Raw genomic sequence first — 15,598 nt, 5'->3', positions numbered from 1 at the left:
CAGGAGGAGAAGAGGACGACTGAGGATGAGATGGCTGGATGGCATCACTGACTCGATGGACGTGAGTCTGAGTGAACTCCGGGAGATGGTTATGGACAGGGAGGCCTGGCGTGCTGCAATTCATGGGGTTGCAAAGAGTCGGACACGACTGAGTGACTGAACTGATGGGGCCAGCTGCCATGATCTTAGTTTTTTAAATAGAGTTTTAAGTCAGCTTTTTCACTCTCCTCGTTCACCCTCGTTAAGAGACTCTTTAGTTTCTCTTTGCTTTGTGCCATTAGGGTGGTATCATCTACATATCTGAGGTTGTTGATATTTCTCCTGCCCGTCTTGATTCCAGCTTGTAACTCATCCAGCCTGGCATTTTGCATGATGTGCTTTGCATATAACTTAAATAGGGTGACAATAAACAGCCTTGACATACTCGTTCTCAATCCTGAACGAGTCCATTGTTCCGTATAAGGTTCTAACTATTGCTTCTTGACCTGCATACAGGTTTCTCAGGAAACAGGTAAGATGGTCTGGTATTCTTGTCTCTTTAAGAATTTTCCAGTTTGTTATGATCCACACAGTCAAAGGCTTTAGCACAGTCAGTAAAGCAGAAGTAGATGTTTTTATGGAATTCCCTTGCTTTCTCTATGATCCATCGAATATTGGCAATTCTATCTCTGGTTCCTCTGCCTTTTCTAAACCTAGCTTGAACATCTGGAAGTTCTCGGCTCATGTAATGCTGAACCCTATCTTGGAGGATTTTAAGCATAACCTTACTTGCTTGGGAAATGAGTTACAGTTGTCCAGTGATTTGAACATTCTTTAGTGCTGCTCTTCTTGGGAATTGGGATGAGGATTGACCTTTTCTAGTCCGGTGGACACTGCTGGGTTTTCCAAATTTGATGACATATTGAGTGCAGCACTTTAATAGCATCATCTTTTAGGATTTTAAATAGCTCTGCTGGAATTCCATCTTCTCCAAGCTTTATTGACAGTAGTGCTTCCTACATCCCACCTGACTTTACACTCCAAAATGTCTGGCTCTGAATGACAGACTACACCAGTGAGGTGATCTGGGTCATTAAGATCTTTTTGTACAGTTCTGTGTATTCTTTCCAGATATTTTCAATCTTTTCTGCTTCTATTAGGTCTTTACAGTTTCTATCCTTTATTGTGTCCATCTTTGGAAGAAATGTTACTTTGATATTTCCAATTTTCTTGATGAGGTCTCTAGTCTTACCCTTACTGTTGTTTTCCTCTATTTGTTTGTATTCATTGAAGAAGGCCTTCTTGTCTCTTTTTGCTGTTCTCTGGAACTCTGCATTTAGTTAATTTATAAGCACACAGTTTCTTCCATTTATTTGTGTTATCTTCAGTTTCTCTTATCAGTGTCTTAAAGTTTTCAGTGTATGTGTCTTTCACCTCCTTGGTTAATTTGTTCCTTGGTATTTTATTCTTTTTAATACAATTGGAAATGGGATTGTTCTCTAAATTTCTTTTTCTGGTAGCTCATTGGTGTATAGAAATACATCTGGTTTTGTGGAATGATCATATATCCTGATTTTTTACTAATGGTATATGAAGACGGTTTAATATTTGAAAGTCACTCTGTGTAGTTCATCACATTACCATCTTAGTAGAAAATCTCAGTGTAATCATCTCAGGATATAAACAAGGTTTATGTTCCTTTAATAACAGTACATTTATTATATTCAGAAATATGATATGAATATAAAACTGTCAGTGAATAAACTGCATATTCAGATTTCTATTGTTCTGATAACATTTTAGCTGTTTTTAATCCGAGTTCCAATTCAGGATCAAACAGCAGAGATATTTTGATATATCACAATCATTACATAACACACAAGTAAAAAATATGTGTGAACATAATTATTATAAAGTCAATACACATCTAACTTCAATATGTCAAAGAGGATAGACTCTGGCCACACGCTCCCAGTTTTCCACCTGCCCTTTCTCAAATACTAGATTGGTACAGAGGTAACTGTGGTTTCAGACCCTGAATTTTAAATCAGTATAATTAGGCTAAAACACATCTTTATTAATAAAACAGGAACCATCACAGTCAATACATTTTTGCCAACAGGAAATAACAATAGGAACCATTACAGTACGTTTTTGCCAACAGTAAATAAGTTTATTCCTGTAGCATAAAAATCTGCTCTTTTGAATTCAACAAACTCTTGGAAAGCATTTTCTATATACTCCTGGTTGTGGAAGCATTTTTGATGCAAAAAGTTGTTGAGATGCTTGAAGACGTGGTTCAGTTCAGTTCAGTCGCTCAGTCGTGTCCGACTCTTTGCGACCCCATGAATCGCAGCACACCAGGCCTCCCTGTCCATCACCAACTCCTGGAGTTCGCTCAGACTCATGTCCATCGAGTCCGTGATGCCATCCAGCCATCTCATCCTTGGTCATCCCCTTCTCCTCCTGCCCCCAATCCCTCCCAGCATCAGAGTCTTTTCCAATGAGTCAACTCTTCACATGAGGTGGCCAAAGTACTAGAGTTTCAGTTTTAGCATCATTCCTTCCAAAGAAATCCCAGGGCTGATCTCCTTCAAAATGGACTGGTTAGATCTCCTTGCAGTCCAAGGGACTCTCAAGAGTCTTCTCCAACACCACAGTTCAAAAGCATCAATTCTTCGGTGCTCAGCCTTCTTCACAGTCCAACTCTCACGTCCATACATGACTACTGCGAAAACCATAGCCTTGACTAGATGGACCTTAGTCGGCAAAGTAATGTCTCTGCTTTTCAATATGCTATCTAGGTTGGTCATAACTTTTCTTCCAAGGAGTAAGCATCTTTTAATTTCATGGCTGCAGTCGCCATCTGCAGTGATTTTGAAGCCCCCCCCCCCCCCCAACAAGTCTGACACTGTTTCCACTGTTTCCCCATCTATTTCCCATGAAGTGATGGGACCAGATGCCATGATCTTCGTTTTCTGGATGTTGAGCTTTAAGCCAACTTTTTCACTCTCCTCTTTCACTTTCATCAAGAGGCTTTTTAGCTCCTCTTCACTTTCTGCCATAAGGGTGGTGTCATCTGCATATCTGAGGTTATTGATATTTCTCCCGGCAATCTTGATTCCAGCTTGTGTTTCTTCCAGTCCAGCATTTCTCATTATGTACTCTGCATATAGGTTAAATAAGCAGGGTGACAATATACAGCCTTGACGTACTCCTTTTCCTGTTTGGAACCAGTCTGTTGTTCCATGTCCAGTTCTAACAACTGTTGCTTCCTGACCTGCATACAGATTTCTCAAGAGGCAGGTTAGGTGGTCTGGTATTCCCATCTCTTTCAGAATTTTCCACAGTTTATTGTGATCCACACAGTCAAAGGCTTTGGCATAGTCAATAAAGCAGAAATAGATGTTTTTCTGGAACTTTCTTGCTTTTTCCATGATCCAGCAGATGTTGGCAATTTGATCTCTGGTTCCTCTGCCTTTTTTAAAACCAGCCTGAACATCAGGGAGTTCATGGTTCATGTATTGCTGAAGCCTGGCTTGGAGAATTTTGAGCATTACTTTACTAGCATGTGAGATGAGTGCAATTGTGCGGTAGTTTGAGCATTCTTTGGCATTGCCTTTCTTTGGGACTGGAATGAAAACTGACCTTTTCCAGTCCTGTGGCCACTGCTGAGTTTTCCAAATTTGCTGGCATATTGAGTGCAGCACTTTCACAGCATCATCTTTCAGGATTTGAAGCAGCTCAACTGGAATTCCATCACCTCCACTAGCTTTGTTCGTAGTGATGCTTTCTAAGGCCCACTTAACTTCACATTCCAGGATGTCTGGCTCTAGATGAGTGATTACACCATTGTGATTATCCAGGTCGTGAAGATCTTTTTTGTACAGTTCTGTGTATTCTTGCTACCTCTTCTTAATATCTTCTGCTTCTGTTAGGTCCATACCATTTCTGTCCTGTATCGAGCCCATCTTTGCATGAAATGTTCCCTTGGTATCTCTAATTTTCTTAAAGAGATCTCTGTCTTTCTCATTCTGTTGTTTTCCTCTATTTCTTTGCATTGATCCCTGAGGAAGGCTTTCTTATCTCTCCTTGCTATTCTTTGGAACTCTGCATTCAGATGCTTATATCTTTCCTTTTCTCCTTTGCTTTTCACTTCTCTTCTTTTCACAGCTATTTGTAAGGCCTCCCCAGACAGCCATTTTGCTTTTTTGCATTTCTTTTCCATGGGGATGGTCTTGATCCCTGTCTCCTGTACAAAGTCACAAACCTCATTCCATAGTTCATCAGGCACTCTGTCTATCAGATCTAGGCCCTTAAATCTATTTCTCACTTCCACTGTATAATCATAAGGGATTTGATTTAGGTCATACCTGAATGGTCTAGTGGTTTTCCCTACTTTCTTCAATTTCAGTCTGAATTTGGTAATAAGGAGTTCATGATCTGAGCCATAGTCAGCTCCTGGTCTTGTTTTTATTGACTGTATAGAGCTTCTCCATCTTTGGCTGCAAAGAATATAATCAATCTGATTTTGGTGTTGACCATTTGGTGATGTCCATGTGTAGAGTCTTCTCTTGTGTTGTTGTAAGAGGGTGTTTGCTATGACCAGTGCATTTTCCTGGCAAAACTCTATTAGTCTTTGCCCTGCTTCATTCTGCATTCCAAGGGCAAATTTGCCTGTTGCTCCAGGTGTTTCTTGACTTCCTACTTTTGCATTCCAGTCCCCTATAATGAAAAGGACATCTTTTTGGGGTGTTAGTTCTAAAAGGTCTTGTAGGTCTTCATAGAACTGTTCAACTTCAGCTTCTTCAGCGTTAGTGGTTGGGGCATAGACTTGGATTACTGTGATATTGAATGGTTTGCCTTGGAAACGAACAGAGATCATTCTGTTGTTTTTGAGATTGCATCCAAGTACTGCATTCGGACTCTTGTTGACCATGATAGCTACTGCATTTCTTCTGAGGGATTCCTGCCCACAGTAGTAGATATAATGGTCATCTGAGTTAAATTCACCCATTCCAGTCCATTTTAGTTCACTGATTCTTAGAATGTCGACGTTCACTCTTGCCATCTCTTGTTTGACCACTTCCAATTTGCCTTGATTCATGGACGTGACATTCTAGGTTCCTATGCAATATAGCTCTTTACAGCATTGGACCTTGCTTCTATCACCAGTCACATCCACAGCTGGGTATTTTTTTTGCTTTGGCTCCATCCCTTCATTCTTTCTGGAGTTATTTCTCCACTGATCTCCAGTAGCATATTGGGCACCTACTGACCTGGGGAGTTCCTCTTTCAGTATCCTATCATTTTGCCTTTCCATACTGTTCATGGGGTTCTCAAAAGGTCAGGTGAATATGGCAAATGAGGCAAAAGTTCGTAACCCAATTTGTTCAACTTTAGAAGTGTTGGTTGTGCAATGAGTGGACAGCTGATGTGGTGGAAAAGAATTGGTCCTGTTCTGTTGAACAGTGCCAGCTGCAGACATTGCAGTTTTTGGTGTATCTCATCAATTTGCTGAGCATACTTCTCAGATGTAACGGTTTTGCTAGGATTCAGAACTGTAGTGGATCAGAGAGGCAGCAGACCACCAAACAGTGACCATGACCTATTTTTGGTGCAACTTTGGCTTTGGGGTGTGCTTCAGAGCTTTGTTTTGGTCCAGCCACTGAGCTGGTTGTCTCTGTTAGTATAAAATCCACTTTTTGCTGCATGTCACAATCTGATTGTGAAATTGTTCATTGCTGTTGTACAGAATAAGAGAAGACAACATTTCAAAATGACGTTTCTGATTTGCAGTCAACTCAGTTCGCTCAGTCTCTGTCATGTCCAACTATCTCTGTCATGTCCGACCCCAAGGACTGCAGCACGCCAGGCCTCCCTGTCCAGAGCCAACCTCCAGAGTTTACTCAGACTCATGTCCACTGAGTCTGTGATGCCATCCAACCATCTCATCCTCTTTCATCCCCTTCTTTTCCTACCTTCAGTCTTTCCCAACATCAGGGTCTTTTCCAATGAGTCAGTTATTTGCATCAGGTAGCCCAAAGTATTGGAGTGTCAGCCTGCCATCAGTCCTTCCAATGAATATTCAGGATTAATTTCCTTTTGGATGGACTGGTTGGATCTCCTTGCAGTCCAAGGGACTCTCAAGAGTCTTCACCAACACCACAGTTCAAAAGCATCAATTCTTCAGTGCTCAGCTGTCTTTATAGTCCAGCTCTCACATCCATACATGACTACTGGAAAAGCCATAGCTTTGACTAGATGGACCTTTGTTGGCAAAGTAATGTCTCTGCTTTTTAATATGCCATCTAGGTTGGTCATAACTTTTCTTCCAAGGAGCAAGTGTCTCTTAATTTCATGGCTGCAGTCACCATCTGCAGTGATTTTGGAGCCCCCCAAAATAAACTCTCTCATCATTTTCCCATCTGTTTGCCATGAAGTGATGGGACCAGATGCCATGATCTTAGTTTTCTGAGTTTTGAGCTTTAAGCCAACACTTTAAGCTTTTTCACTGTCCACTTCACTTTCATCAAGAGGCTCTTTATTTCTTCTTCACTTTCTCCCATAAGGGTGGTGTCATCTGCATATCTGAGGATATTGATATCTCTCCCGGCAATCTTGATTCCAGATTGTGCTTCATCCAGCCCAGCGTTTCTCATGACGTACTCTGTATATAAGTTAAATAAGCAGGGTGACAATATACAACCTTGACGTACTCCTTTCCCTGTTTGGAACCAGTCTGTTGTTCCATGTCCAGTTCTAACTGTTGATTCCTGACCTGCATACAGATTTCTCAGGAGGCAGGTCAGGTGATCTGGTATTCCCATCTCTTTAAGAATTTTCCACAGTTTGCTGTGATCCACACAGTCAAAGGCTTTGGCATAGTCAATAAAGCAGAAATAGATGCAGTCAACTCATGAGGCACCCAATTACTGACCTTTTTCACCTTTCCAATTTGCTTCAAATGCCAAATGACTGGAGAATGGTTGACATTGAGTTCTTGGGCAACTTCTTGTGTAGTTATAAGAGGATTTTCAATGATCTTCTCAGATGGTTGTTGTCAACTTCTGATGGCCAGCCACCGTGCTTCTTACTTTCAAGGCTCTCATCTCCTTTGCCAAACTTCTTGCACCACCACTGTACTGTGCGCTCGTTAGCAGTTCCCGAGCCAGATGCTTTGTTGATGTTGTAAGTTGTCTGTGCTGCTTTATGACCCATTTGAAGTCGAATAAGAAAATTGCTGAAATTTGCTTTTTGTCTAACATCATCTCCATAGTCTAAAATACATTAAAAATAAACAGCAAATAATAATTTATTAGCAATTGACTGGCGACAGTCCAGTCCAGTTCAGTCGCTCAGTCGTGTCCAACTGTTTGCGACCTCATGGACTGCAGCACGCCAGGCTTCCCTGTCTGTCACCAACTCCCAGAACTTGCTCAAACTCATGTCCGTCAAGATGTCCATCGAGTCAGTGATGCCATCTAACCATCTCATCCTCTGTCTTCCCCTTCTCCTCCTGCCTTCAATCTTTACAACATTAGAGTCTTTTTCAGTGAGTCAGCTCTTCGCATCAGGTGGCCAGAGTATTGGAGCTTCAGCTTCAGCATCAGTCCTTCTAGTGAATATTCAGGGTTGATTTCCTTTAGGATTGATTGGTTTGATCTCCATGCTGTCCAGGGGACTCTGAATTCAGAGTCTTCTCCAGCTCCACAATTGAATGTATCAATTCTTCGGTGCTCAGCCTTCTTTATGGTCCAACTTTCACATCATATATGACTACTGGGAAAAGCATAGCTTTGACTTTACGGACTTTTGTAGGCAAAGTGATGTCCCTTTTTAATACACTGTCTGGGTTTGTCATGGCTCTTCTTCCAAGGAGCAAGCGTCTTTTTAATTTCCTGGCTGCAGTCACTGTCCACACTGATTTTGGATCCCAAGAAAATTTGTCCCCCGTCTATTTGCCATGAAGTGATAGGACCAGATGCCATCATCTTTGCTTTTTGAATGCGTAGTTTGAAGCCAGCTTTTTCACTCTCCTTTTTCATCCTCATTAAGAGGCTCTTTAGTTTCTCTTTGTTTTCTGCCATTAGAGTGGTATCTTCTGCATATCTGAGGTGGTTAATATTTCTCCCAGAAGTCTTCATTCCAGCTTGTGATTCCAGCCCACCATTTCTCATATTCTCTACATATAAGTTAAATAAACAGGGTGACAACATATAGCTTTGACATACTCTGTTCTCAAGTTTGAACCAGTCCATTGTTCCATGTCCAGTTCTAACTGTTGCTTCTTGTCCTTCATACAGGTTTCACAGGTGACAGGTAATGTGTTCTGGTATTCCCATCTCTTGAAGAATTTTTCCACAGTTTGTTGTGATCCACACAGTCAAAGGCTTTGGCGTAGTGAATGAAGTAGATGTCTTTTCGTATTCCCTTGCTTTTTCTATGATCCGACGGATGTTGCAATTTGACCTCTGGCTCCTCAACCTTTTCTAAATCCAGCTTGTACATCTAGAAGTTCTCAGTTCATGTACTGTTGAAACCCAGCTTGAAGGATTTTGAGCATTACTTTGCTAGCATATGAAATGAGTGCAGTTGTGTGGTAGTTTGAACATTCTTTGGCTTTGCTCTTCTTGGAATTGGAATGAAAACTGACCTTTTCCAGTCCTGTGGCCACTGCTGAGTTTTCCAAATTTACTAACTTGTTGAGTGCAGCACTTTAAGAGCATCATCTTTTAGGATTTTAATTAGCTCAGTTGGAATTCCACCACCTCCAGTAGCTTTATTTGTAGTAATGCTTTCTAAGGCCCGCTTGACTTCATAGTCCAGGATGTCTGGCTCTAGGTGAGTGACCATACCACTGTGTTTATCTGTGTCATTAAGACTCTTCGTGTAGTTCTTCTGTTTATTCTTGCCACATCCTCTGCTTCTGTTAGGTCCTTGCCATTTCTGTCCTTTATCATGCCCATCTTTGCATGAAACGTTCCCTTGGCATCTCCAGTTTTCTTGATGGGATCTGTAGTCTTCCCCTTTCTGTTGTTTTCCTCTATTTCTTTGCACTGTTCACTTAAGAAGGCTTTCTCAGTTCTCCTTGCTGTTCTCTGGAATTCTGCATTCAGTTGGGTATATCTTTCCTTTTCTTGTTTGCCTTTCACTTCTCTTCTTCTCTCAGCTCCTTGTAAGGCTTCTCCCTTATGTGTGTGTGTTTATTTCAGTGTTTTTCATGTGTTTTATTTCAGGGATTTTATATTCTGTTATAACCATTGTAATGCATGACTTGATCCCGTTTAGGCCAATGGCAGCCCCTTCAGCTGGTGCCTGTCCTTTTGACACATCTCTTGACATGTTTGAGCACTTCCTTTCTGGCACAAGATGGTTCCACTTTTGAGTATTTTCCTAGCCTCAGATTTGGAATTGGGCATATTTCTAGGGAGAACTGCTTCTTTTAGTGGATAATGGTATTCAAAAGCAAAGAGCCTGATGCTGAGTATGTTTTTCTTTATGTTTATCTTGTTTGGACTTTCTAGGGCCTTTTGATTTCACAGCTTGGTGGTGTTTCCTGTAAGTTTTCAGAAATTATTTGCCTTAACTTCTTTTAAACATTGCTTTGATTCCCATCCTCCCTTTCCTCTGGGATTCCAGTTACTCATGTTAGACCTTTTCACTCTATCCCATATGTCTTATAAGCATTTTTGAGTTTTCTATCCCTGTTTCCTTTTGTGCTTTAATTCTCCAGATCTATGATTTTTCTTCTGCTATTTTTACCTTTGTATTAAGCTGTGTATGTATGAAAATTCTTAAAGCAGTTATTATTTTCAGTTCTAGGGTTTCTATTTGACACATTCTGTCTTTGTTAATAGTGTGTACTTGTCTAGTGATACCCTTGCTATCATCTGTGTTTTTGAATAATTAATATTTATTTTAAAATTCATGCCTGGTAACTCCAGTATCTGGGTCACCTGGGTATCTGATTCTGTAGTGTTCCTTCACCCCTTCTATCCTCCACCATTTATGATTTGTTTGTTTGTTTGTTTGTTTTTCCTGTAGGAAAGCAAATGATTATCTGGTTATAAAGTTAAAAACATATTCTTGGATTCTCTGAAACGGAGTTACGTGATCTGTCAACATCAGATAACTTTTTGCTAAATTTAGTTGTAATATGCAACCCCTGAATCTCAGTGGATTACAACAGCAAAGGTTTATTTGTTGCTCATGTTACATTCTGGTTCCTGGGTAATTGCAGCTACGTCCCATGGTTATGATGTTCCATGTGTCTTATTCATCCTGGGATCCAGGCTGAAGAAGCCCCATCAGGGACATAGCGATCTCAGGGCCAAAGTTAACGGGAGAGGTGGACCATGTGATGGCTCTTCAGGGTCCGTGTCTCTCCCATTCACAGTTAGTTGGCTGAAGCAATTCATGTATGTGCTGCTTCCACAGGAGGCACTGTAAGTTATGTGAGAGGGAAGAGTGAATAATTGGGGACAGTAATATAATTTATCTTGCTTTCCGAAAGAAAAAACTCCTATATTTGAAAAGTGTATATGCATGGAGATGTTAATGTGGAATTATTAACAATGATCAAAGTTATGTGTAATAATAAGGAACTTTATGATATATTCAGTAATTATGCAGTTATTAAAATGATCACTTAAAATTTATTTGGCTGCTTTGGGTCTTAGTTGTGGCAGGCAGCATCTTTTCACTGCAACGTGCAGGCTCTCTAGCTGTCGTGTGCGGGCTTAGTTGCCCTGCAGCATGTGGGAGCTCAGTTCCTGATCATGGAACCTGCATCTCCTGCATTGAAAGGTGGATTCTTAACCACCGGACCATGATCATTGTGATCTTAAATAATCACTGTAATAACCAGCAACATAGGAATATGTTTAGTACAGTGTCAGTTCAGCTCAGTGCAGCCGCTCGGTCGTGTCCGACTCTGCGGCCCCATGAACTGCAGCACGCCAGGCCTCCCTGCCCATCACCATCTCCCGGAGTTCACTCAGACTCGCGTCCATCGAGTCCGTGATGCCATCCAGCCATCTCATCCTCGGTCGTCCCCTTCTCCTCCTGCCCCCAATCCCTCCCAGCATCAGAGTCTTTTCCAATGAGTCAACTCTTCGCATGAGGTGGCCAAAGTGCTGGAGTTTCAGCTTTAGCATCATTCCTTCCAAAGAAATCCGAGGGCAGATCTCCTTCAGAATGGACTGGTTGGATCTCCTTGCAGTCCAAGGGACTCTCAAGAGTCTTCTCCAACACCACAGTTCAAAAGCATCATTTCTTCGGTGCTCAGCCTTCTTCACAGTCCAACTCTCACGTCCATACATGACCACTGGGAAAACCATAGCCTTGACTAGACGGCAAAGTAATGTCTCTGCTTTTGAATATGCTATCTAGGTTGGTCATAACTTTTCTTCCAAGGAGTAAGCGTCTTTTAATTTCATGGCTGCAGTCACCATCTGCAGTGATTTTGGAGCCCAAAAAAATAAAGTCTGACACTGTTTCTACTGTTTCCTCATCTATTTCCCATGAAGTGATGGGACCAGATGCCATGATCTTCATTTTCTGAATGTTGAGCTTTAAGCCAACTTTTTCACTCTCCTCTTTCACTTTCATCAAGAGGCTTTTTAGCTCCTCTTCACTTTCTGCCATAAGGGTGGTGTCATCTGCATATCTGAGTGAAAGAGAAATGTAAAGATTATACATACCCTATCAGTACATCTGTGTACACACACATACGTTTATAAGTCATACATAAGTTGAAGACATAAAAATGATAACAGTTATCTTCGGATGATGGTCTTGTGAGTGGTTTTTCATTTTTAAACTTAAACTTTTTATATTGCTGTTATCTTATTATTAAAAGCAATTTTGTTTTCCACAAGATTATTTTTCATTTAAAATAATCATATACGTTTATCAAAGAAATGTTGGAAAATATAGAAAAGAGGATTAAAAAAACGAAACTCTTGACCTATCTCCCCAGATCACCATAGTAACTATTTTATGTATGTTAAAAAATTCCAGATTAACCTCATATTGTTGTCATGTTTCATTTCAGGTCCTGAAAATCCTTGGTTGGTCCAAGCTTATGTCTCAGCAGCTAAACACCCATTTGCTTCGGTGGTGGCTCAGGAGGTTTTCCAGAGTGGAATCATTCCTTCAGATACTGACTTCCGGATCTACAGGGATTTTGGGAACATTCCAGGTATTGTCAATTATTATGAACTTTTCTGTGACAATGCTTACTTTTTGGAAGTTTGTGAGTAAGCAGCATTTTCTGAGAGCAGATTTTTATGTGAGAACTATATATACTGACTCACGGAAAGAGAGTTCCTGATAGTCTCCTTTTCTTTTAAACTCCAATTTACTTTATTTTTTTTATTTTTTCCAATTTACTTTAAATGCTTCCTTTTTTTAGAACATGTCATCTTGGCCCACAATGTGACAGAAGAACAGGGGAGAACTGTTTAGCACTTCATTCCCAAAAGATGGTAATAGATCCTTCAGGGATCTTTTTCATTGTTACCTTGGTTTGCCAACTGCCCTGGGGACTTGTACAGCTTATTTAAAGTTAAAATTTGGCTCTGGCCTAGCAAGGATGTAGATGGTAAAGTTTTGATGACCTCCCATGCCAGTATTCCTACTCCTTGCTGTGTGACTTGTAATGCCCCAGTCATTATATATTGAATTATGTACCATAGCTATAGGTTCTGTGAGAATTTCATCATTCCTTCTTGAATGTGACAAAGCAGTCATGCTACTGCTTTGATGTCTTTTAGGAATTTAATACATTAAACAAAGAGGCCTTAAATTGAAGTCAATCTTTAAAGTAAAATGACTTTTTTTTTTTTCCTGTATGTCTTAGGAATAGACTTAGCTTTTATTGAGAATGGATACATTTATCACACCAAGTATGACACAGCGGACAGAATTCTAACAGATTCCATTCAGAGAGCAGGTTGGTATTCTCATTTAGACTTTTGATATTAAGACGGAATATTATGGATGACCTGTGAGTGTATAGATACTCTGTGTCCTGTGCATTAGGGAGGCAGTGTATGGTGTGAATGAAGTGGGGCTTTGGAGTTAGACGAGGCTTTGAATTTTAGCCTCAAAGTCTAGTTTAGCAGTTAAGAACCTAAAACTATTTATTATGAGGAATTTGAAAGGGAGTTGATCTAGGGTTATGAAAACATTGCTGAGTATTCAGAGTGTAGCCAAAATGGAAGCTGTACATTGGAGGTGGCACAAACACACATTCGGCAACTTGCCCAGGTATGGAAAAGTTACATTGATCCAAGGTTGTGTGGTGAGGACAGGTGAGCCAGTTATATAGGACAGGTGTCAGGACAGGGGAGTTAAAATGTTTTCCAGTGACATCAGTAGTAGTCAGGGGAAGTGAGTCTGAGGCTGAGCCTTGCAAAGAGTTGGGATCTGGCACAGTGGGAAAGAGCCTGTTCGAGTAAGAGTTCTGCGTGAGTAGGGCTTGTTTGGGCCGAGGACTGTTAGACTACAGTGTGAATGGAGGTTGCATTTTTCAGACATAGAGGGAAATGAGGCAGAGGTGTATGGGGGTAGAGAAAGCTGTAGATGGCTTTAAAAGTCAGCAAGCAGATGCTGTAGGAATAAGAGATCATTAAAGGCCTGCATATGTGAATGAGTGGTGGTTTAAAAAGCTGTGAGTCTGGTGATGCAGTATGGAGTATATGGGAGAGAAGGGGAGAGAGCCAAGAGTCAGGGCTGTTCCAACAGTAATTTTAGTGTGGCATACGAAGACCTAGACTATAGTGCTGGCAAAAGATAGACATGAAATCAAGGGTGGAAAACTAGGTACATTTTGAATGAAAACTCAACAAGACTTGATAGGTTACATAGCAGGGATGCATCGGATGGATGGCACCAAGGAAGACCTCAGAGGGTCAAGCCTGGCTGGCCCGGGAGAGATGACACCACTGACCATAACTGGACATGGGAAGGCGCCCGCCCAGAGCAGTAGTGAGGAGGGCACGAGGCTGTGAACTCTGTCAGACATGAGACAGAGGGCGTCTGTGAACTGACCAGATGAAAACGCAGACGCACCATTAGAGACCATGGCAGAACTGGGTATCTGGGTTTGGAAATTAAAGGCACAGTCAAAACCATAGACGTCTGGAGAATGGAAATGGTTTTTGGAAGAGTGAAACAAACCTGAGCTTAGGGGGAGATGCATTTGAAGGCGGCAGGAGAGCCAATGAGAGAAATCCCACAGTGAGACAGTGTGGTGTCCTCAGTGAAAAGAAGAGGAAGTCCAGGATGGAATGAGCATCAGCAGATATGCCAGCCATTCAAAGCTTTTTATAATTCTTCATTATAGTTTAAACTCAGTCACTGATTGATGTAACAGATACTTATGACGGCCTCTGAGGTGCCAGCTTCTGCCTGACAATGACTCAGCCCACTCTCCAGCTTCATTTGCAAAATCCTCTCGCTCCTCATTCTGGACATTTCCCCCCTCCTTGGGGCCTTTATCTACACAGGTCTTTAAACAAAATCTCTTCCCTGTTGTAGCTCCTATCCATCCTTTAGCTAGAAATTCACTTCCTCAGGTGCTTCCCTGATTTCTCCAACTCCACTAGTCTCCCTGATATGTTCTTAGGGCACTTTCTCCATACTGTCTTTTTTTAATTGAGATATTACTGACGTTCCTTATTATTATTGATATGTATTTATCTGGCTGCATCGGGTCTTAGTTGTGGCACATAGGATCTTTCACTGGGGCATGTAGGCTTGTGGGTGCAGGCTCCAGAGCATGGGCTCAGTAGAGTGGGCATGAGGACTTAGTTGCCCCATGGCATGTGTGACCTTAGTTCCCTGAACAGGGGTTGAACCTGCATGCCTTGAATTGCAAGGTGGATTCTTAACCACTCGACCAGCAGAGAAGTCCTTGTTAATTCTTAATACATGTGTAATAACTTGTTTGGTGTCTGTGAGCTTCTTGAGGTTCTTGGTTCCCCACTGAATTTCCATGTCAGAGCAGTGTCTGCTATGTTAAGCATATATTAAATGAATAGAGACTGAGAAATAGCTGTTGGGTTTGTCACCAGCAAGGGTACAGTTGATCAGGGAGTAGCTATAATAAGTAGAAGAGAAAGGATGAAGACCAGGTCACTGAGTTTCAAAGCAGAGAAGAAACAGCACATAAGGGCATGGACCTTATAAGAGATAGTTAGCAAGAAAAACTGGGGCGAGCAGTAGGATGGTTAGAAAGCTGTTTCTGTTCATAGTCTTTTTAGGTACTCCTTGACTCCAGCAGTGGATGGTTTATTCAACGTTGTTACCTTTCATTTCTTTTTACTAATAGGTGACAACATTTTAGCAGTTCTTAAATATCTAGCTACATCTGATATGTTGGCTTCTTCTTCTAAGTATCAACATGGAAACATGGTCTTCTTTGATGTGCTTGGCCTGTTTGTCATCGCTTACCCATCTCGTGTTGGCTCAATAATTAACTATATGGTGGTGATGGCTGTTGTTTTATACCTGGGAAGGAAATTACTGCATCCCAAATATAAGAGTAAGTATTTTCCTCTAAAACTACAATACTGGATGGGTGTAGAGTTTACCTAAAGTTTTTTGGCAC

General features: G+C 41.2%; 1 protein-coding gene across 1 annotated transcript in view; it reads left to right on the top strand.

The window, feature by feature from the left end:
- ERMP1 (endoplasmic reticulum metallopeptidase 1) overlaps positions 1–15,598 on the top strand; it is a 61,375-nt gene that overhangs the window by 17,493 nt on the left and 28,284 nt on the right. The window contains exons 5-7 of the mRNA XM_069576483.1: positions 12,038–12,184; positions 12,845–12,937; positions 15,320–15,532. Of these exons, the coding sequence (XP_069432584.1) occupies positions 12,038–12,184; positions 12,845–12,937; positions 15,320–15,532 (453 nt within the window). The remainder of the gene's footprint in view (positions 1–12,037; positions 12,185–12,844; positions 12,938–15,319; positions 15,533–15,598) is intronic.

This window comes from Ovis canadensis, chromosome 2, assembly GCF_042477335.2.
Source record: "Ovis canadensis isolate MfBH-ARS-UI-01 breed Bighorn chromosome 2, ARS-UI_OviCan_v2, whole genome shotgun sequence".
NCBI lineage: Eukaryota > Metazoa > Chordata > Mammalia > Artiodactyla > Bovidae > Ovis > Ovis canadensis.
This window is presented reverse-complemented; position numbering and strand designations above follow the sequence as displayed.